Below are 24,901 nucleotides of genomic sequence, written 5' to 3' on the forward strand. Positions count from 1 at the left end.
TTATTTCATGTCTTGACATGATGTTGTGCAATAGCCTACAGCAATGAAGATTACGTTTCATTAAAATGTGTTGTCTGGGTGAATAATAATACCAATAAAAACATATGAAGATCACACGCTATACATTTAACCCTATAAACCATGCAAGTTTTCTAAGCAGTGAGGGACATCAAAGCTCAAGTTCTAGTGGAAAATCACAATTTTGTTCAACACGCCCCGCGATCATGTGCTTTTTCAAGAGTCGGTGGACTTGGGGAAAGAGGGCAGCTGGGTGTCTTCTCAGGAACTGAACGCACTGTTTGTTCTTACTTAAGAAGACGGCCTTTTTGCAGCGGAACGCCTGCTGTTAAATGTTTTAGAACATTGAAGACCGCAGCGTTCTGTTTGTTTGTGTTTGTGTTTGCTTTTCTTTTGGAAAAGAATTTAAAGAGAAGACAGTCACAGTCAGAGCAAGGTAAGCACTGTTTGTTGAGATCGCGTCGCGTTCGGTGTGTTTTGTGTCATTAAACTCAAATCCTTTATGGGGAAGTCGAAAGAGTTAAAATATCAACTACACAAAACAGCTGTGGGAGTTTTGTGAGTTTATGATTTGGCCATTGGATGTGTTGCCTTGTGGTTTGCAAATTAAAAGAGATTTGCGTTCAACACACCTGCGCACGCGGCGATAAAAGTTTATGTACATTCCATCGCCTGAAGCGAAAGTAAACTCTTAGTTTCTGAATATTAATAAGGTCACGTTGACGTTCACGTAGCTGGCGGTCTTATAACCTAATTAATATTCATGAGCCAAGCCTTCCCCTTAGGACTCGTTAATTCGTCAGCTGATAACACCCTCGTAGTTTAGCGAATCAAAGGCGTTCACTCGAGACGCGTTTCTCTGTCGCGTTTGTAAGGCGTGTCCACCTAAAAGTAGAATAAACCCCTGACCCCTGTGCTAGTGTAATATATTCCTAAATCTGGGTGTAACTTGTGTTACGTAGAGCACAGTGTTGGGCAAGCTACTTGGAAAATGTAGTGAGCTAAGCTAACAGTTACTCTTCTTTAAATGAAGCTTCACTACACTAAAGCTACAGCCCTGGGAAATGTAGCAAGCTAAGCTACGGCAACATGGCAACAGTAGTTTACTACATCCAAGCTATTTAAAAAAAATCTATTGAACCAACATACCAAGTCAATGCACTCTCAGTGATCAATAAAACTGTCAGTCAAGCAGATAGACAGGCATAATAGTTCAGGTTAATTGTTTATTCAACATCTGTTCCAAACCAATTTGGCAACAAAAATCAGTATCAAATACAGGCCGGGTTGACCTCAAATTGTGACATAGGCAAAATAATTTTTTGCTGTTGTGCCGGAAACCTCCTATTGGTAGTTGGTATTGTGGCTTTATTGTATACAGATACATTTATATAAATGGTAACACTTCACAATAAGGTTCAGTAGTTAACATTAGTTAACTAGTGTAGTTAACATGAACTAAGAATGAACAATATTTCTGCAGCATTTATCTTAATGTTAATTTGAACATTTACTAATGCATTATTAAAATCAAAAGTTTGTTAACATTTGTTAATGCACTGTGAACTACCAATGAACGACTGTATTTTCATTAACTAACACTAACAAAGATTAATAAATACTGTAATAAATGTATTTTAATGTAATACTGTAATGAATGTATTTTATACATTGTATGCTCATGTTAGATAATACATTAGCTAACATTAATGAAATCGTATTGTATAGTGTTACCATATAGATGTTTAGGCCTACAGATAGGCTACGTTCATTTGCATCGTTGCATGTGTCATTAGATATTAATATAAACATTTCACCAAAATCAAGTTCAAATACGAAGCTTTTGACCAGTAAATGTTTTTTTTTTTTTCCTGACTCGTGTCCCGTTTCCCCCAGTTTTCTGTCATTATGTGGGCGTTCAGTTTTTTCTGTTATTTGGCCAAAGTATCATATTATGAAAGATTCAGCGCATCGCACGAGCTATTTGGCGGTGACTTGACAACAAATGCTAGACTAAGAAACTCTTCTCCGCTCCTCAAATACAAATAAAAAAATAAAAATAAAAAAAGCATTAGCCTTTATATGTTTTTTGAGTAAAGGAATCGCTGTACTTATTCAATCAACAGTTATTTATTTACCTTCAGACTGCAAACAAGCTGAGAAGCTCTAAACTGCGCGCCGCGCTTCATTCACGAGAGGCGGGAGGAATAATGAGGTTTGACTGACAGTTTGAGGAGCCAATGGCGTTACGAGCTTTAGTGTCTGTGGCGTCACTTACTGATCCAGAATCAGTGATCCGTAGCAGTTATATTTCTGATTAGAGCTCGAGCTTCAGAATGCTTTCTTTGAATAATGTAACGTTAGCTTTTGTTGACGCTACCGCTCTACTTGATCAAAAATAGAGCTTAGCTACCGAAAAGTTATTTGATTCAGAAAACAGCGACGCTACCGCCACGCTACTGAGAAATGTAACGTTAGTTAAACTAGTAGCGTCAGTACTTGTAGCGACGCTACTGCCCAACACTGGTAGAGCAACTCCTCGCTCAGTTTTGCAGCTGAGGGCGGGAGCAGAATGTGTTTTATTTTTAAAAGTTGTCTGCTATTTTACTATCTTAAATGGATAGTAAATTATGGATAGTATGGATAGTATTTTGGTGACTGCGACCCCCAAATATGATCCATTTCAAATACACACCATTCCCAAAAGGCAGCTGATGACGGGTTTTTTTTTTTTTTTTTTTCATAATAATACTGTAAAGTTTTATGGGTGATATGGGATAAAAAGAGGAACAATTCAAAAGCAAGTTAACTGTGTTGTTCCAGAGCAGTTTTACAAACGTGTAAGGAAATATGAACACTTAAAAACATTTGTTGACCTTGTTTTTATTTTTGTCTATAAAACTAGGGCTGTCGATAGAATAAAATTATTGAATATGAAACCTTAACATTATTAAATTTGGCAAATGTTAACTTCTTTTTAAGGCATTTTTTACATCATTCTTTCCCTCTGAATATTGGGGGTTCCAGTTTGAGTACCCCTGTCCTACATTATGACCTGAAGTTACATAATAAATATTCAGGAGCCATTACTTACACATGCGTCAGCCGGGCGTCTTGGACGGGTGTGTTGTGTCAAGTTAAAAATAGTTATTAGTGCAGCAGCGTCAGTGTACAGACATTAGACCAATGAAAGCGTATTGAGTGTTTATAATAGCGACTGTAGGTCACACTGAATGTGTACATGTCATTGATGGTGTGACCAACAGTAAAAACAAACAAACAAAAAATCTGTGAACGGAAGTGTGTTTAGGTGTCTGTTTTTCTCATTTGATATTTGAGCAGGTATTTCCACTTTACCGTTAAGTTACGCATAGTGTTACGTATTCATGTTTACTAAGTGTTTTAATAAAGACCTTTGGTCAAATGAATTCAGTAGTGCAAAAAACACTCATATAAATAGAGCATTGACCCAAAGCCCAGGTAAACACCCTCCATTCACACAGCCTCCTGAGCAGAGCATCCGGTCCAACCAGTTTTAATGATGTTTTCTTTCATTAAAGGAGTTGCTGTTGCTGTCAGTATTGACCTCTTAAGTGTTTTGTTCAGCAGGAAGGACTGGTACGATTGGTGTGATGCAGAAACTCTATCCTTTTAAATCATCTTCACAGGTGACATTCATTTGAAAGTGTTCTTACTGAACATTTTGGTTGCTGATCCAAAAGCTCATGGATTGAAACCTCAGTAAAGGGAAACTGGACTGCTGAATAACTAATTATCCATCCCAAAAATACCATAATGCTGTAATCATGCTTGTATTAAAAGCCACATCAAATGCACATTGAATTTTTAGTCACTTGACATGCATTAGTACATAAAAAAGTAATTCCTCAAACTCACAGCAATTCATAATGTACAGTAGCTGGTTTTTGCCTTTTTTTTTCTGTAAAATGTAAACACAAATGAGCAGATTTTTGAACATGTATTGTAAAATGACTTTTGCAAATGGCCTAATGAAATATAAATGTTATTAGCAGTAGTGTTGTTGTTGATGTTGTTATTTTCTTGTCTCAGAGCTCAACCATTATCAAAGCTTCAGTAAATAATGATGGCAAACAGGTGAGGCTTATTTTTTTCATTATTATTTATAATTTCATGCTACGTGGTTTTGATTTTTTTATTTATTTTTTTATTCATTCACATTTGCCTGCTATTAAATCAGGTCAACCTGGGGCCTGTACCATGATGGTGGCTGAACAAACTCAGGGTTACAGGATTAGTTTTGAGTTGACAAAACCAAACCACTCCAATCCGGCTTTGTTGGTACCATGAAGCTGATCCTGAGTTAATGGAGCGTGTGCACATGAAAGTGTGACATCAGTAATGAGCAGCCAATCACATGCCTTAAAACTGTGATTCACTTCTTGTGAGAGAGTCAGTGCGAAGATTAAAAGATTGAACAATATGAAGAATTTAAACAAATTTACACAGCACGATCATGAAACGATCTATCCATGAAAGACGAAAACTTAAAGCAAACATGTTACCATATAAGTGCAAGTAAAAGTTGTAAAGTTAGTTTATAAAGTTGATAGTATTTATAGGTATAAAAACAATCTAAGCTCATATGTAGTCATGTTTAAAGCTATTGATTCTTAAACTTATATTGCATATTATCTATATGTTTACATTGATTTTAAATAAAAGCTTAATAATTACTATTAAACTAAGCTGGCTTGTGTAACAGATTAAGGGTATATTATTTATCTAAATAATATAAAATATAATCATCTCTAAAAATCAGATGATTTTATCTTTTAAAAATGTTTTACTATGTAGCATCCTTTAATTTGGAGTAAGAGAAACTGGAGGAGTGGCTTTATTGAGTCAGAGATGTGTCACTTTGCTTGCAGTTGATTGGTCAAATTTCAATTTGAGATTTCTAAACCAGACCATAACCTGCCCTGGAGCAGGTTAGCTGTGAAGCTTAAGTTACTATGGCGATGAACACTGCTAAAAGCCAAACCACTTTCATGGTACCTAAAACCCAGAGTTGGCGCAAACTAAACTGAAACTTACCTGGCTAGCCAGCTAAACCGGCTTCATGGTACAGGCCCCTGCTTAACATAAAAACTTTGTAGAAACCTTGGTAGTGCACTGTTTTGTGTTTACAATCTTTAAACTCATTCCTCTGCTTTTCTGACACATGTCAAAGTCTTAGTGTTTCCTTCAGAAAATGCAAATCTAGTCTCATAAAGTTGTGGTTTTGTGAAAGTGAGATGTGAATAAATGAAAATTGTCTGTTTTTAAAAAAAAAAAAAAAGTGTAGAAGTGTAAACACACTTTGTGTTGCTGCTGTAGGACACACCTGTGTGCAGTTCATCTACCTGGACAGGAGAGGCAGCGGAGAGCAAAGATCCTGAACACAAGCAGGTCTGGATCTTCTTCCGTTTAACTGAAATAATATATAGGTTCATTGGTTGGTATGAATTTTATCAAAAAAAGAAGAAGTTGTTGTGATTGACACCACAGGAAAAAGAATAAAAAAAAATAAAAACTTTTTTTTTTCATCCACTTGATTAATGGAAATAATATACATTTATCTGTTTATTTTATAGCGCTTCATCTGTTTGCATCTGTAGATTTAAATTATTATACATGCATATGTTTAAAGGCCATTTTCTCAAAATGAGTTTTTATCTCCATTTCAGCAGCACTTACAAACACCAAAGTTTTATTTGAATATTATGAAGGTTTTTGTTTGTATATTCACCTGATTTTATACAATATGGTGATATATATATATATATATTTTTTTTTTTTTCTGTCTGTTGACAATATTTTCAGATTCATGGAGTGATTATATACACACATACACACACACACATACATACATATACATACATACATATAAAGAAATCCAAAACCTGTTTTTTTACAACATTCAGATTTCGGTTCTGGAGAAGTAAGAAAGAAATGTTACGAATTCTGAAATAAGTTTCTTCTTCTTTTTTTTCCGTATATCATTTTATTTCTGTTAATGATTATTTTGTAGTTAAATTTTATTATCGATAATTATGATGGCTTTGGATGTTTACTATTTTTTACATTTTACTTTCAGGATCCAGGAATAATCATGGGAATGATTCAAAAATTAAATCCATTCAGGTTTTCCTCGCAGGTACACACACACACACACACACACAGTCTCTTTAAGGTATCAGCACAATCCGTTTGCGACGTTTACGGAGCTCAGCAGTAAATGTTTGTCTGTTTCAGCATCTCTCTCATGTCTTTCTGTAGAACAAGAGCAACGAGCCTCTAATAGTCTCTGCAGCAGCTCCTGCAGATGAGAAAACACAGGTAAACCCGGCGAGACGACTGCGTCACAAACCAAAACACACTCATCCTTTCATTAATGCCCTTCTCTCTAGTAGCAGCAGGACTGTTTGAATGTTTTCTGACTTTAAGTTTGTTTGTTTCAGGATCACGGTGGGATGCGAGACCATCTGAAATCCACAGCTCAGGTACGAGAGCATGTCATCTCGATTCATCTTACAGTTAGACATCAGTATGAACACTTACACGAGAACAATATACAACAGATGTGATTTCCAGATTTATTACGGGAAAACCAGTCTAACAAGCTGTGTTTGTGATAGTTGATCCCATTGGCATCAGACAGTCAACTTAATAGTTTATACTGAATACTGGACGTGGTTTGATTTGATCAGTGGTTTATTGTCTCAGTTTGTCTAAAGGCAAGACAGGCCTTTAAGAATACAAAACAAGCACTCTGTTTGTCTGCATGCTTGTGTTTCATTACATGCAATTAAAGGTTAAATATACAGTATTTACTGAGAGAATAACGAGAGACTGGATGACTGTGTGTGGTAACAGACGCATGTCGTGAGCTGTGAGCGTCGTTAGTTCAGACATTTCCTTAGTTTTAGGTGCAAATGTTGACACATCTATGGTAGACGTTCACCGTCAGCACGACTGTCTATGCATTTGTTTTTCTTTTGTTTCTTTGCACTAAAATAAAAATGAATCTAGACATTGCTCAAAAAAAAATAGTATTAGTATTTAACTAAAATATTTAAAAAATAAATAATATACAGTAAATATAAAATTACTAAAATATCTAAATAAGTGCATTTTGTCTTGTGCCACTGGCTTTTTTTTAACTTCAAGACTAAAGTAATGCATCATGTTACTTTTGCTGTTTAGTAAAATGAGATTAAACGCACAAAGAATATTTGTTTTATTTAACATTTAATTATTGCAGGTTTGCGTCATATTCTGAGTTTATGTGCATGTGAGACGAGTAAACTCATGTTCACATTGTCTAGAACTACAGTAAGCATCATGTTGACACAGGAGAGCTGTCAGTCAAGACATGGGAAAACAAACTGGCGTTAACTTATTTGAAAAAAGTAACTCATATTTTCTTAGACATGAAAAATGAATGCGTTACTTGAAAAAAGTAACTGGTGTTACTTGTAATGCGTTACCAGAACAACAAAACAAAGTGCATTTGTGTTCAAGATATTGTTTATGAAAATAAGTCTTAAAATCTTACTCTTCTTCTTAATGTTATTTGCTTTTCTGCAGTATAAAGTTTTGGTCCCACTTTATATTAAGTGGCCTTAACTACTATGTACTTACATTTAAATTAATAATTTGGTACAGTGCACTTATTGTGTACATACATGTTTTTACACTGTACTTTATATTTTACAATTACCTGCATGTACAGTAATTACATCTGTAATCAATTTCTGTAATTACATTTATAATTACACTGTTGACTCATCCCTTACACCTTAACCCACCCTTAAACCTACCCAGACCACCAAACCTGTCCCTAACCGTACCTGTATCCCACCTCAATAGCAGCAACAGTGTTTTGCAATACAATATGACCACAATAAGTACATTGTACTTATTTTTGATGTAAGTACATAGTAGTTAAGGCCACCTAATATAAAGTGGGACCAAAGGTTTTATGATCACTTTGCACTTTTATGATCTGGTTATAAAATAACTAAAAATTCCTATAACAAACAAGTTACAGAGGAAAATTATGAATACTAAGGTTTACAATTAAGTTTTCAGAGAAGTACATTTTGTGTGGTAAAAATGTTTTTTTTTTTTGTTTTTTTTAATGCTTAAAAAAACAGTACACTCTTCCCCACTCTTTATCCCAACTTTTAATTGTATTTAATTATTTGTTTATTTTTACTGGAAAATGAGAAACTCCTAAAGAATGTTTAGAATGTGACACTGATTGCAGGTGTCTGATCGAGGAGAGGCATCGCCTGCAGGACAGAACGCCTCGTCTTTGATCGTTGACAAATGTTTGACCACACAGGTGTGTGTGTGTGTGTGTGTGTGCTACTTTATTTACATTACAATTAGGCCTATGTCTTCTGCACTTTACAAAAGTCAAAATCTTTGATTCATAGATTTCTTTTTCAGTATAACTGGGAAAGTATTTTGACTCACAGATGCATCGCAGTCTTTTAAAGTTTCTTCACTGATGCATGCTCTGATGCATCGGAATTGTAATCATTTAGTTTATTTGAAAAGCTTTTCAAAAAGCCACACTAAATTGAAATATTTTGTAAATATGACTAACATACAGAATCATATTTGAGCTGGAGCTTCGATGGACTCTTAATGCTTTTATTCACATCCAAGAGCTCTTTCAAATTCCATTCTTTGCAGCTTCCACAATTTATTGCAAAAGATTTGTGGCTCTGAGTTTTTGTTGAAAACTTGATGCATTGTTTTGTAAGATTGAGAATCAGGGGTCCGTCACTATATCACTCATTACAGTATGTTTGCTTTAATTTACAGATAAACTCTGAAGTTCAAACAGCAGAAACAGATGTCGTCAGGTCCAGTGAAGGAAACCCTCTGGACAATGAAGATGTGTGTTAACATTTCAGTTTAGCACTCAATTGCTTGTAATTCACATGTTTTAGATGCAAATAGACTGTTTGTTGGCAGAAAACTGAGTTGCGTCTGACATTCACAGGATGAAGATGGTCTGCTGGCCTGGTGGAGAACCGTGGAAGGTATTTTTTTAAGCTTGTGGTCTCAAATGTGTTTTTGTGTTTGAGTTTGCAGAGATGGGTTTTTGTTTTATTTCTCAGGTTGGAGTGAATGGAACGAGTCGAAGCAGTTTAATGAGGAAGATGGAGAACGGTGAGAGAAATGTACTTTTAAGTTACATTTTCCTGAAAAGACCCTTCTTCAAGTGTTAGTGCAATGTATATTTAAACCAGGGTTATTATGATTAACGGAAACTTCCAATTTTCCATTTATAATTACATATTTAAAAAAATTGAAAGTAAATATATATATATATGTATATGTGTGTGTGTGTGTGTGTGTGTGTGTGTATATATATGTGTGTGTATGTGGTTAAAAAAAAAAATAATAATAAAAATGTGATACCAACCTCAAATTTGTAACACAACTTGTTCAGAGCTATGGCTTTGATTTTGTTGCAGTTTAAGAGTAAAACACGTTTGAGAAAATTAATATTTTATATAAAAGTATAAAATAGTATTTTTGAGCATTTTTCATAGCAATAAACTTGCACTTCTATATATATATATATATATATATATATATAATATATATATATACACACACACACAGGTGCATCTCAATTAATTAGAATGTTGTGGAAAAGTTCATTTATTTCAGTAATTCAACTCAAAATGTGAAACTCGTGTATTAAATAAATTCAATGCACGCAGACTGAAGTAGTTTAAGTCTTTGGTTCTTTTAAATGTGATGATTTTGGCTCACATTTAACAAAAACCCACCAATTCACTCTCAACAAATTAGAATACTTCATAAGACCAATAAAAAAAAAAAAACATTTTTAGTGAATTGTTGGCCGTCTGGAAAGTATGTTCATTTACTGTATATGTACTCAATACTTGGTAGGGGCTCCTTTTGCTTTAATTACGCCTCAATTCGGCGTGGCATGGAGGTGATCAGTTTGTGGCACTGCTGAGGTGGTATGGAAGCCCAGGTTTCGTTGACAGTGGCCTTCAGCTCATCTGCATTTTTTTGGTCTCTTGTTTCTCATTTTCCTCTTGACTAGATTCTCTCTGGGGTTCAGGTCTGGTGAGTTTGCTGGCCAGTCAAGCACACCAACACCATGGTCATTTAACCAACTTTTGGTGCTTTTGGCAGTGCGGACAGGTGCCAAATCCTGCTGGAAAATGAAATCAGCATCTTTAAAAAGCTGGTCAGCAGAAGGAAGCATGAAGTGCTCCAAAATTTCTTGGTAAACGGGTGCAGTGACTTTGGTTTTCAAAAAACACAATGGACCAACACCAGCAGATGACATTGCACCCCAAATCATCACAGACTGTGGAAACTTAACACTGGACTTCAAGCAACTTGGGCTATGAGCTTCTCCACCCTTCCTCCAGACTCTAGGAACTTGGTTTCCAAATGAAATACAAAACTTGCTCTCATCTGAAAAGAGGACTTTGGACCACTGGGCAACAGTCCAGTTCTTCTTCTCCTTAGCCCAGGTAAGACGCCTCTGACGTTGTCTGTGGTTCAGGAGAGGACAACTGTAGCCAAATTCCTCGACACGTCTGTGTGTAGTGGCTCTTGATGCCTTGGCCCCAGCCTCAGTCCATTCCTTGTGAAGTTCACCCAAATTCTTGAATCGATTTTGCTTGACGATCCTCATAAGGCTGCGGTTCTCTCGGTTGGTTGTGCATCTTTTTCTTCCACACTTTTTCCTTCCACTCAACTTTCTGTTAACATGCTTGGATACAGCACTCTGTGAACAGCCAGCTTCTTTGGCAATGAATGTTTGTGGCTTACCCTCCTTTGAAGGGTGTTAATGATTGTCTTCAGGACAACTGTCAGATCAGCAGTCTTCCCCATGATTGTGTAGCCTAGTGAACCAAACTGAGAGACCATTTTGAAGGCTCAGGAAACCTTTGCAGGTGTTTTGAGTTGATTAGCTGATTGGCATGTCACCATATCCTAATTTGTTGAGTGAATTTGTGGGTTTTTGTTAAATGTGAGCCAGTATCATCACAATTAAAAGAACCAAAGACTTAAACTACTTCAGTCTGTGTGCATTGAATTTATTTAATACACGAGTTTCACAATTTGAGTTGAATTGCTGAAATAAATGAACTTTTCCACGACATTCTAATTTATCGAGATGCACTTGTATTTGATAGTTATGAAATACATTATTGTTTTTTAAATGGTAGAAAAAACAGTTTTTGACCTCAAAATAAAGCACTTTCCTGCTGTACATGGCTGTGGGGACGAGCAGTTTTGTGGTGCTTGGAATTGTTTATAATTAATTAAAAAACAAATATTGCCACATTGATGACTCAAGAAGGTTTAATTGTTCAAATAACATATTGTTTCATTTTCAAAATATAAAGAAATTGTAAGCCTACAGTGTTTTTTAAGCGTAATATGTCTGTAAAGGCTAGGGACAGAAAAATTGACTTTTCCATAGAATGACCCATATATAATATGTGTGTGTGTATAAGTTGCCAAAGCAACATAACTTATTTACGTTTACTCGTTATTATTCACAATATTAATACAAGTGGTGTTTTGCTAGTGCAGATGAAGCATTTGTGACAGGCTGTATTAATGTTACACAATTTGATTGTACGCAGATAAACTGCAATACAAATGTACAATCACAATGTTAACTAAAATAATTATCTGTCTCTCAGAGCGATCGCAGCCGCCGCTAACCGGGTTTTCATGTCCGCCAAGTTATTCGTTCACCTGCTGTCTCAGCGCGAGCCGTCGCTGCAGCAGCGCATCCGTGAGCTCCTGGCGTTAGCGGACGCCGCCGACAGCTTCCACAAGAAAACAGTGACAGCGAGCGTAGGTGGCGGAGTGGCCAGCGTCGCCGGCAGCATCACCACCATCACCGGCCTGGTTCTGGCGCCCTTCACCCTCGGGACGTCCCTCATCGTGACGGCGGTGGGCATCGGTGTGGCGACCGCTGGCGGCGTGACATCAGCTTCCGCTAATATCACCGACACGGTTCACTCCAACACGGATAGAAAGAAGGTGGAGAAGATGATCCAAGATTATCAGCAGGAAATTAAAGATATTAAAGAATGCCTGGACTTCCTACAGGTTTGACAAATTTATTTAGCCTATACAGGTGCTGGTCATATAATTAGAATATCATCAAAAAGTTGATTTATTTCACTAATTCCATTTGAAAAGTGGAACTTGTATATTATATTCATTCATTACACACAGACTGATATATTTCAAATGTTTATTTCTTTTAATTTTGATGATTAGAGCTTACAGCTCATGAAAGTCAAAAATCAGTATCTCAAAATATTAGAATATTTACATTTGAGTTTGAATAAATGACCATCCCTACAGTATAAATTCTGGGTATCTCTTGTTCTTTGAAACCACAATAATGGAGAAGACTGCTGACTTGGCAATGATCCAGAAGACGAACATTGACACCCTCCACAAAGAGGGTAAGTCACAGAAGGTCATTACTGAAAGGTGTGGCTGTTTACAGAGTGCTGTATCAAAGCATATTAAATGCAAAGTTGACTGGAAGGAAGAATTTGGGTAGGAAAAGGTGCACAAGCAACAGGGATGACCGCAAGCTTGAGAATACAGTCAAGCAAAGCCGATTAAAACACTTGGGAGAGCTTCACAAGGAGAGAACTGAAGCTGGAGTCAGTGCATCAAGAGTCACCACGCTCAGACGTCTTCAGGAAAAGGGCTACCAAGCCACTTCTGAACCAGAGACAACGCCAGAAGCGTCTTACCTGGGCTGTGGAGAAAAGAACTGGACTGTTGCTCAGTGGTCCAAAGTCTTTTTCAGATGAAAGTAAATTTTACATTTCATTTGGAAATCAAGGTCCCAGAGTCTGAAGGAAGAGTGGAGAGGCACAGAATCCATGTTGCTTGAAGTCCAGTGTGAAGTTTCCACAGTCAGTGATGATTTGGGCTGCCATGTCATCTGCTGGTGTTGGTCCACTGTGTTTTCTGATGTCCACAGTCAACGCAGCCATCTACCAGGAAATTTTAGAGCACTTCATGCTTCATTCTGTTGACAAGCTTTATGGAGATGCTGATTTCATTTTCCAGCAGGACTTGGCACCTGCCCACACTGCCAAAGGTACCAAAAGCTGGTTCAATGACCATAGTGTTACTGTGCTTGATTGGCCAGCAAACTCGCCTGACCTGAACCCCATAGAGAATCTATGGGGTATTGTCAAGAGGAAGATGAGAGACACCAGACCCAACAATGCAGATGAGATGAAGGCCACTATCAGAGCAACCTGGGCTCTCATAACACCTGAGCAGTGCCACAGACTGATCGACTCCATGCCACGCCGCATTGCTGCAGTAATTCAGGCAAAAGGAGCCCCAACTAAGTATTGAGTGATGTACATGCTCATACTTTTCATTTTCATACTTTTCAGTTGGCCAAGATTTCTAAAAATCCTTTCTTTGTATTGGTCTTAAGTAATATTATAATATTTTGAGATACTGATTTTTGACTTTCATGAGCTGTAAGCTCTAATCATCAAAATTAAAAGAAATAAACATTTGAAATATATCAGTCTGTGTGTAATGAATGAATATAATATACAAGTTCCACTTTTCAAATGGAATTAGTGAAATAAATCAACTTTTTGATGATATTCTAATTATATGACCAGCACCTGTATATTGACTCTAGCCTATAGGCCTATTCTGTACAAACTAGTCTATTTTTATTTATTTATTTTTTTGTTATTAATATACTTTTATAGTTTTTATTAACATTTAATTTATACTATTTATATTTTATTTTTGTTTTTATTTAAAGTTTTAGCAATTTTCTTTTGTCTTTTTTTTTATTAGTTTTTTATTTATATATATTCTTTTGTTGTTGTTTTTTATTTTAGTTGTGTGTTTTTGTCTTTGTTAGTTCTTACAGCATATTTTATTTTCAGTATATTTTCTAAATATTATAAATAATTCTAGTGTAAATTACTTATAAATGCCTAGTTCTTTCATGAAACTCTAGATGGTGCAGGCTGATGGGTAAACGTAACTGATGATATTCACAGCAATATATGACTTGGCACAAGCTGATTGGTTCATGTTGCATACACAGCTTGCTACTTTACATTTAAATGGCTGGTTAGCATCCGCTTGATCATTTTGCAGCACACTTTCAGAGTTCCACTGAAACCCTCCACTTCCCCAGCTCCACCTGTATAGATCTGCTACGGGTTATTTTATGTGCTATGTGTGCTGCAGCAGTATGTCTTAAATACTCACAGCACCGTATCACTGTATGCATTGGCAGTAGCAAGTTCCTGTAACAGCAATAATCTACAACTACTGCAATAACCAACAGCAGCAGCAGTGTAGCAGATCTATTCTGCCAAGACCAAATACAGTATCACTGTCATATCCATTACCATGCCAAAATCTTCTGAGGGTTGTCATGATAGAAATAGTATATTTTCTAATCATTCATATACTATCATAGTTTTTTTTATTTGTATTTTTATATTTTCTGTTTTCATTTTAATTTTAAAATTTGAGAAATTTTGTTGGTTTTGTCTTTTTATTATTATTATTATTATTATTTTTTTTTTTTTTTTTAATATCTTTAGATGTAGATGTTTTAAGTTTTTTCTTTTATTATTACAAATGATGAATGATGGAGCAGTTAAAATCAAATTAAATCTACAAACCGCGAGATATTATGTAGTTTGAAAACATAGGGAGATTTAAAAATAATTTGGATTGATGGCTTTGACAGAAGCATAGACCATCAGTTAACAACCTCATAGCTCATAGTGTTCTGTCTTTAATGGTTTATAAGATGGCGTCAAAAATAATTTCCCCAATGAAGAAAACGAATGGGATTTTTACTTCTGGATCCGTCTGTTGCTCTCTATTCATCCTAAATATCTTGTTGTCTGCATTTCCTCTGATGGTTTGCATCACTGTAGGCTGGGATGGAGACTCTGGAGGAGTGGAATTTCGAGCAGTACGTGGACAGCATCTCCAAACGGGCCCTGAACCAGAACATGAAGCACGTGCTGAAGGAGGGCGGCCGGGCCGGGAAAGCGCTGCTGGTGAACACGGAGAACCTCATCAACACCGTCCAGGTGCTCAGTGTGGCCGGAGGCGCTGCCAAAGCCGCACAGGTCATCAGCGTCACCACCGGCGTCATGTCGGGCCTCTTCCTTGCCCTCGACGTCTTCTTCCTCGCCAAGGGCTCGCTGGAGCTGCGCAAGGGCGCCAAGACAGAGTTTGCGGCCAAGATCCGAGAGGTTTGCAAGGAGCTGCAGGATGGACTGCAGGAGCTGAAGAGAATCCAACGACAGCTGCAGAAAACCATGGATGGAGTTGAGATGGAGGAGGATGAAGGAGATGGTGGTGATGATGATGATGATGATGAGGATAAAGGTGATGGGGAAGAGGACAATGATGAGGAAGAGGTAGAAAATAGATCAAAACCGAGAAAAGAATCCAGCTAGAGGAATAAGCATTGATGATTATCCCAAGTAATGAGTAAAAATTATAAAAATATAATGTAAAATTATTTATATATATATATATATATATATATATATATATATATATATATATATATTAGTGCTGTCAATATATATATATATATATATATATATATTATATTAGTGCTATCATTTTTTCAGTTTAATGTGTAAAGATTTTATATATAAATATTTTATCTTTTTTCCCATAGGTCACAAGATGGTAGACAGTAATAAGAACAATATTTTACAAAATAAAAATGTTAATTATAAATTAATTTGTAAGTCGCTTTGGTTAAAAGGCAAATATTAAATAATAATCTAAATTAAATATGTATTTATAATGTATACTATGAATATAAGTATTTTTTCTATTTGCCAAAGGTATTTAGTCAGTAGATAGTAATAAAAAATATTGTAAAAATGTTGGTAATAATTTATTTTAAGGTGTCCTTGTTACATGTACTTACTATTATAATAACAATAAATTATGCATAATTACATGCAAGTAACTCTAAGCCAAACCCTAACCATATAGTAAGTACATGTAGTTAATCATTATTACTCAGTACTTACATGTATCATTGCACTGTCAAAAGGACATCTTAAAATAAAGTGTAACCTATATTTCTACTGTTTGCCAAAGATCATTAGATATAGTTTGGTGCAGTTCTATTTACAGTTCTAGGCTAAATAGTTATGCTTAGGTCAAATGTTTCTGCTGAATGACAAGAGATGAGTAGCTACTTTCTTTATATCCTATGCAATGAATAACATAGTGCCGTTTTACATTTTGCGATGCATTTTTCATACACTTTAAATTCCTTCCTCAAAGAATCAAATTTATGGAATTCTTATACAATATCATTTTTAATTATCTTATTATTTGCTTGCCTTCAGGTCTGTATGTCTTACATTTCAGCTCTTTACTGTATATGTCATTAAAATAGTGCACAAACAGCAGAGCCTCATGGTGCGGTTCCTTTTCTCAGAACTGGTGAGGGTGGACCAATCTCAGCGATTTCTGGATAATTAATTAATCATTTTATAGACAGTTATAAGCTAGTCTCATTACCCACCAGTTGTGTTCTTTCTGTCGCCACTAGAGGGCAGGTGCACAAACTTCTGACTCAAACATCAGTTCTCTGACTTAAACTTGAAAATCAGTAGTAGGCTGTCATTGGAGTATTTAAAAAAAAAAAAAAAAGGATTAATAACATGATATGCTTGTTAAATATAATCACCAATTCAGCACATATATTTACTGAGAAAATCCCCCAAATGAATAATTGTACAAAATGAAGAAGTCACTGACTGGACAAAACTGTCTTTAGAAGTCACATGCACTTTATACAATACCGATTGTTTCAAAACCGCTTCAGATAGTAATAAACAGGACAAAAAAAAAAGCTCTATAGAATGTATCAGTTTAAAGTTTTATTCTGTTTTGTTCTCATCCGATAAACCTTTTTAGAAGTGAATATTAGTTTTATTTCCCATCACCTTGGTTCAGTCGGTCCGATCTAAATTTAGGCTCGTTCACTCAGGTCGTGTTTGTGGTTTTGTGATTGTGGTTCATGGAGACTGACGTTTGTGGCCTATGTCTCGCTGTTTTTCTAGGTTTTAAGAGACTGTGCCAAGTTAAAAAATAGTTTGCACTGAATAGTCGGCGTTGAAAACACAACTTCTGTTGTTCTCAGTCCAGCTGTTTTATAAACACAAGAATGCGTCTGTCCGAAATCAAGATTTAATTTCTACCTTATTTTATTTTTTTATTTTTCTGTTTCTAAACAAGGAAATTAGTTTGTTACATTTCCTAGAAATAAGATATTGTGCGTTCCAGTTAGTCATGAGACAGGGTGGGGTAATAACGTTGTGCAATGTGGTTTGACAAACTATTCCAGTATTTCCAGCAGTTTATAAAGTGCAGTTGTCTGAAATCATGACATTATGGTAGAAACTGACGCAGACGCTCCATTGTGACTGTATTACTCACTAATGAATCTTTGCTGTATGGCTTTTAATTTTATTTATTATAAACAATCTTTTCTTTTTTCATGGTGATGGTTGGATGTAATGTGTTTCAATAGTTTTTCTTTATGAACTCTTCAACTACCGATTAAATTTGCTCTCTTATTCTAAGAATATTTATGTTTTGAATAATAAATGGTGCCAATGCAGCACAGATTAAAGATGGCATACGTTTTGTTTGTTTGTTTGTTTTTTAAATTCCCAACAGCATTTTCTTAAATTAACTTCCTTATTTTTATAAAAGATTTACAAGAAGGTGGAATGTTTCTGGGAAGCTATTCATGGGACTGACTGACTGGTATTTAAATGCTTTAATGGTTGTTGTCGAACTATTTACCGTTGAACCGTAAAAGGTTTAACGCACATACAACATGTTTTCTGCGTTCTTGCAAACAGATCTTTGTGAAAGGATGAATGTCCGTCACACGAATGTTCCTTATTTCATGTAAAATATTTTTGCAAATCCAACATAAAATGTAGATTTCAAAGGTATGATTATTTACGAACATTTCGGTAGTTCACTTTACCCGAAACCTGTTCACTGTCACGTCTTAAGTCAATTAGGCCAAGGCTTTTGAATGCAAAAAAAAAATGCACTTTTGTCAGGCATGTTCCGGGATTTTTCTGACCCAAATTAGAGACGAGTTGTAGTGACCGGGCCAGTCACATTTTTAAAATGCTTGTAAGTGCAGTTAAACCCAGAAACCAAGTGCAACAGTAACTAGAAGTTTATTCAATCATGAACAAGTTTGAGCGATCACACGTTCAGCACTGCCTAGAAAAAGTGGGACCTTTTATGTAATAAGACGTTTTAAGCAAATATGCTTCCCCCATTGACATTTATAGTCATTACATTTTCATGTCCAGTATTTGGTAACCCATAACCTGAAGCCTTTACGTATAATGCATTATTAATGTATTCATAATGTAGGTTATTATGCATTACTGTACATCTTCCCATAAATTCTTCACAATAAAAATGTTAATTTTTGCAGATCCCTTGTTATTTTCATTTTACATTTTTTTTTTTTTTTTATGATTATAATGAATTGTTAGCTTTTAATTAAACTCACAAACCTTCATTAAGCTCACAAAACACGAACCGCAGTTTAAGAAACCTTGACGTCATGTTTCATGCACTTTGTTATTAATTACAACGACTGGAATATATCATCAATCTCTTTGTCTTTTTATATAAATATGGTACAATATTATCCAATTTAAATCAATGTGATAAACGAGTTAGGTCATAAGTAATCTAAACGTAATCAAAAAGTAGCCTGGTGATATTATGCGTAATGCAATGGATTACATTACTAACTACAATTTTTTTCTTGTATATGGAATCGTTAACGGACTACATGTAATCTACCCAGCACTAATGATATATAAAGATTTACGCAATGTTTTATTTTTTTCTGCTGTCAGATTTGCAAATGCTTTTTGTATATTACAGTGCTTAATGAAAGTGTTCAGTAAAAGCTGTATATTGAACGTACACTAAAAAAGGATTTAACTTAAAGTAGATATATTATGAAACATAATTAAATTGCATTGCATATACACCTGAAGCTATCTTTTTATATTAAGTGTTACAGCAATTATCTTGTTCTATTATTTGATGAGTGATGAGTCAGTGAAGACGTCTGCAGGTGTGGAGAGACGTAATTTCTATTTTAGACACACAAGTGCAGGTGAAGAGGTAGGAAGAAGGTGAATTTGACAGAGGTGTGTCTCCAGGTTCCGTCGCGTTAATCCGAGTTTTACGATCACTATGTTCCATCAGTGCGGAGTCATTTGCTGGACGCAGGAAACGCTGAATCCAGCCCTATAGTTTCCAGAATGCGTGTGACCTTAAACTGAGATGGAGGAAGATTTAGTGACGGAGGCAGCTGGAATTCAGTTTTCTCAGTGGAAATATTCATTGTTAAGCAATAAATAAATTAATCAGTGTTTGCATTATTTAGTGGCTTGTATTTTATATTTAGTTACACAGTGCGCCTTGCAGTGCGTATGTTTGTTTTTACATACACTGTAAAACAAATTCTGTAGTTTTTACAAAATAATTTTGGCACCTGTGGTTGCTAGAATAAGTTTGTAAAAAATACAGAAAAACTGTAAACACGTTTACGGCCAAAAACTGTATATTTTACAGTATAAATCCATAATTTACAAACAAGAAAATTTGAATGTAAACCAGTAAATTCAACAACGCACACTGCTATTAATATCTGTTTTGTACTTTTTACATACTGACAACCACCATAATAATGCAGGTGGTAAAAGAGAAAGCCACATGAAGAATCAAAGATCATCACAAGCAGAAGTATATACTAATATATAGAAGGTGCACAGAGTCATTCATGCAAACACAAAACACCATCATGGTAACACACATGATACTTAAATAATGCAATAAACTTTCATTAAACAACGAAGATGTAACATAATGAACATAGAACAGATAACAGAACATATGTACATGACTGATAACAAAAACTATTAAAAAAACATGATTATTTAAGCAAAATATTTTCAAATGTGGAGTGTCACGCAGGGAATTCTGGGAATATCAGTTTACAGTTTTAGATTGTAAATTATACATTTATTTGTTCTTTTTTACTTCCAAAAACTGTACAATTAGCAGCATTTACTGTAAAATTACATGAAATGTCTGGTTATATCTTTTACCATTTTTCCCTGTATATAGTACGGGAACTTACTGTTAACCTATTAACATTTTTTTTTTCCATTGGGTTTTTACAAAATTTTACAGTTAAAATTACAATAATTTTTTACAGTGTAGGCTATATGAAAATGCTGCTTGTTGATGTGTTTTGATTCATGTGTCTTTCTCATCACATCGCCGCCTGCATTTCTTTTTTCTTTTTCTTTCTTTTGGTGGTTTTCAGTGATACTCCCTCAAATATTATGGAAGTAAAAAAACAAAAAAAAAACACCTATAGGGGTCAAAATAGAACTTTAATAAAATGTACAAGTTAATAAATAAATAAATTGTAATAAAATTGTATTATTTACAAATTAAAATTGTAGTTCTAAACAGTTACCTATGGCTATGACAGTATTTTTTTTTATGAATACAGTTTTATTACATTTATTAATATTAAAAATATATATATATATTAAAAGGTTTTATTAATACAGTTGTCTGATTGATTTTATAGTCTCAAGCATTCAGAAATCACGCTAAAGATTAAGCAGTTTTACTACGATAAAACCGTGGTTAATTTTTGTAAGGGTTGTGATGTCCACATGCTTTTTTGTTGAAGAAATTATAGAGGCTGTGTCATATAGCAAAAAGGTGGCCAAAAAATTAAAGATTAAGTGAATATTTGAATGTTTGGTCAATATCCCATTAAACAAGGATTTGATCGTCCTGTATGTGTAACCGCAGCAATTACCAGGCCTTGGTCTCCCTTTGCAGGCATTTGTAATAACGCATAAGTTGCACATAAGTTATGCACATAAGTTGTTTATTTTGTATCACATTATGTATTTTAACAGTGTTATTCAATGAATCCATATAATTATTAATCAACCAATCATTATTGCCTCTTTGTTTTTATATAATGCATTTTAAGTCATTGTAAAGGCTGTTGTTGGCTTAGGTCTGTTTTTATAACCACACACACAAAAAAAAATCTTAATACTTCTTTGTAAATTATTATTTGAAGTAACAAAACATGGTTAATTTGCGGCTACCATGGCTACTACAAGAACCATGATTTCTGGTTTTATTCGTGTTAAAACCATGGCTAATTTTCGTAAGGGAACATGGAATCTCGGAGAGAATATTAGATGTGTTGATGGTGATGAAATTATTACCGACATTAAAACACTTATTAACCTCAACAGCCAAAAAAGTCTGTCTTGTACACTTAAGTACAATCTTGATACACCTTATTTTAAGTGGCTTATGTCTGTGTACTTACATTTATAATTATGTTGTAAAAGTCTGCAACACATATGTAACAATCTTTTGGTTACATAAGTAGCCAAACATATGTGTAACAGTAGCTGTCTATTACATCTACATAATTGCAAACAGTAAGTACAGGCTGTTACATAACTTAGTTACATGGTATGTACAATGACTACTACTAAGTACTTAACTAGGTAATTACTCTGTATTATGGACATCTTAAAATAAAGTGTTACCAAGCTGGGTAAGGTTTACATGACCCAGTCTGTTTCTGTTGCTCATTTACCTGCCAGTATCAGGTTACTCCCAGTCTGTAATATTAATACTTTCTGATTTCACGTGGATGGATTTGATATGAATTGTATAATTTATCTTTGAATAAGCAAAGTTGAGCCAAAGCATCTGACAGTTGAGTTTGGATGTTTTATTTTATTTTATTTTTTCACCTTTTCAATTGTTTTTAATAAAATGCCACACATGGCGTTTGAAAAAAGGTTATGAAGTCACGCTCATGTTAGTCGGAAGGGAAATGTCAGGATCTGAATATGTATCTTTCTGTAGATGAACTCCAGTAGCATCATACCCCCAAAACAGCCTTTGTCTCTTATTGTAAAGATTCCCTCACTTACATAATCAGGATATTTGATCCTTCATAAACATCCATCAGGAGAGACAGACGAGGCTTACATCGCCAACACATTTTCTTTGACTATTTTTGTCCTGTTTTCTAATAATGGTATATAAACATTGTTTAAACAAATTTATTATGAAGTAAAACTTGTTCTCAGAGAAAACATCTTTAAGTGACACATTTTGTGCCATAACAAGATAAATAAACTCAATTTATGAATTTATGATTTTGCAGTATTATTTTTTTCACCAGTATTTTAGCCGTATTCTGAATTATGCTTTGCATTTTGTTTCGGTTAAAACACTTAAGGCATAATGACCTGGCAGAAAATAACCGGTAGCTTTTCCATTTTTATGGATTTTTTCCTTACAGTTAAGACTTAGCTGTTCCAAATATCTTACATTTCTCAGTCTTGTAAGAACATCTTTATAGAAATGAAATGAAGATGACTGGCTAAAGATTGACATAATTTGTTGCGATGCCAGATATATTTCTTTCATGCTCATCCTAATATTTGTGCTATTGTTTTCTGACAGGCCCGATCAGCTTCACAGACTGGTGAGAATGCTGTTAACGTAAGTGTGTTATCTTTGAGAGACAAACGAATGTGCACCACAGAGAAGAAAAGAGTCACTGATCAGAGTAGAAAAGAACTTGTTGTACCAGAACGAGATGCGATCTGTGTTGTGTAAAAAGGCATGTTCATTTACATCTGTGTTTTTAAATCAGTGCAATAACTTCATTCACTCTCCTGTTGGCCAAGACTACAGACACTGCCATGTACAGCCTGAGACAGACATTTAAATCATCAGAGAAAACACTCTTAACGGGATTAAGGTCAAAACTTAACTCGATACCCTACATTTTTACATTATATATCTCCAAACGTCATTCTCACAAGTCTTCTCAAGTGTATCTGATTACTCCCATCTAACAGGGAACTTTGTCTCAGAACGTTTGCTAATGTCCTGGCACTCTCAAAGATATGAACAAAACAGCTTACTATTTGTTTAAAAACGTTCAGAGAACATTCAAAAATACTGTTCCCAAAATGATGAAATGGAATGTTCCTTACAAGAAAGAAAACAAAAACATTTTAGATACTGGACATTTTGAAGGCTCAGAGAACATAAAAAAAAAAGGATGCTTTTATAAATGAATGGAAACATTATCAAAACGTTCTTGGAACGTGTTTTACTGGACTGCTGTCTGACTCTGATGTCAAAGACACTTCACAGTTAGTGTTAGTGTAGTGAAATGCTTTGGTTTTGCGTTGGAGAACCATCAGCCGTAGATTGGTGGATTGCTGTTTAAACTGAGCAGTGACGGTTTTATTTGAAGTTAAACTTCATTTGATGGATCTCTGAATCAAATACATATAGATAAAGTCCACAGAATTGCATGATTCAGTTGTTGTAGTGGTTGAAATAACATACTGCATATGATAATATACAATAAAATGTATCTCTTCTTTTGGTATTTTCTGAGGAAAGAAGACTAGTCTTGAAAATACTTCTCGTCAAGCTATTTAAAAAGAGTTTTGCAATGTTGTTTGTGTTGCCAGTCTGACGATAAATGACAAAAGGTGTGTGTGAAAGGATCCAGATTCTTTGGACGCCAGTCCTGATCTTTCACATGTGTGCAAGTTTGTGTTTTGTATTTGAAGACATGAGAATTTCACGCATTTGTCTTTGGCCTGGGTGTGAAACTTCAATCAGAGCAGTCGCTCCATTATATCTATGTAACCGTTCCAGAGAAACTGGTAAAGCAGCTCAACAATAACTTATGCTGATCTGTTTCATCTATGCTGTAGATCGTACATAAAATAAATAGCACACCAGACAGGGCTGGGCACAGTTACCTAAAATAGAAGTAACAGTGCCGAAAAGAACAAAATAAAGGAAATGCCAAGCTAGATGCTGAAATTCCTTCATTCTCTCTCCTTTTTTGAGAGCAAAGTCTTGTTTTCTCAAGTATGTTTTATCATGTATTTATTTAGTTTTTCAAGGTAATTCTTGCACTGGCATTAAATCGCAAACAACTGGAAACAACAAAGTAAATGTCTAAACCTCACCCTGAGTAAATATTTGGAGAAGAGTTTGCACATACTGTTGAACAAAGGCTGGAGGCAGTGATTAGATGGCATCTCTCTACACTTATATGCTGCTGTAACCTTTTTCTTTTAACATGCTAACCAAAATGTATGCCAAAATACTAATATAAGAACGTGATACATTAGTATGGCATCACTTTCAAACAGTATAAGATAAGAAAATATCTGAAAATGAGTTAGTGAGATTTATCAGTCTTTTTTTGGCTTCATTTATTTATTTGATTTATTTTATACATTGAAGTATATTTTGTCATTTTACTTGTATCATGTTGGTTTTATGTAGTATTTTGGCTAAATATTTGTATTAAAGGGGAAATGCATTAACCATACTTTCTCTAAAAAGCAGACATAAAAATGTTTTTTAGACCTTCATTTCAGACATCTCATAACATCTTGATATTATTTAATTATATTTATCTATACCAAATTGGCTTCAAGTTAACAAATACACATATTCACTTATTTAGTGAGAAGATGAATAGTATTTGTCAGACTCTTTTTCTGATGAAGAAAACTTGTCAATCAAGTGCATCACACGATGACGTTAAAAAACAGTGATTATTTCAGTTGTTTTACAACGTCACTGGAAAAGCTGTATT

At 34.8% G+C, this 24,901-nt stretch overlaps 1 protein-coding gene across 1 annotated transcript; it reads left to right on the forward strand.

Moving 5' to 3' along the window:
• The first annotated feature begins 226 nt into the window (after positions 1-226).
• apold1b (apolipoprotein L domain containing 1b) lies at positions 227-17,781 on the forward strand. The gene is made up of 13 exons (XM_058783050.1): positions 227-454; positions 3,625-3,686; positions 4,090-4,134; positions 5,377-5,448; positions 6,137-6,196; positions 6,319-6,378; positions 6,501-6,542; positions 8,312-8,389; positions 8,878-8,952; positions 9,059-9,098; positions 9,177-9,228; positions 11,766-12,180; positions 15,036-17,781. The coding sequence occupies exons 2-13, from the start codon at positions 3,651-3,653 to the stop codon at positions 15,564-15,566; spliced, it is 1,506 nt and encodes a 501-aa protein (XP_058639033.1). The 5' UTR covers positions 227-454; positions 3,625-3,650; the 3' UTR covers positions 15,567-17,781.
• The last annotated feature ends 7,120 nt before the right edge of the window (positions 17,782-24,901 follow it).

Source organism: Onychostoma macrolepis, chromosome 07, assembly GCF_012432095.1.
Source record: "Onychostoma macrolepis isolate SWU-2019 chromosome 07, ASM1243209v1, whole genome shotgun sequence".
NCBI lineage: Eukaryota > Metazoa > Chordata > Actinopteri > Cypriniformes > Cyprinidae > Onychostoma > Onychostoma macrolepis.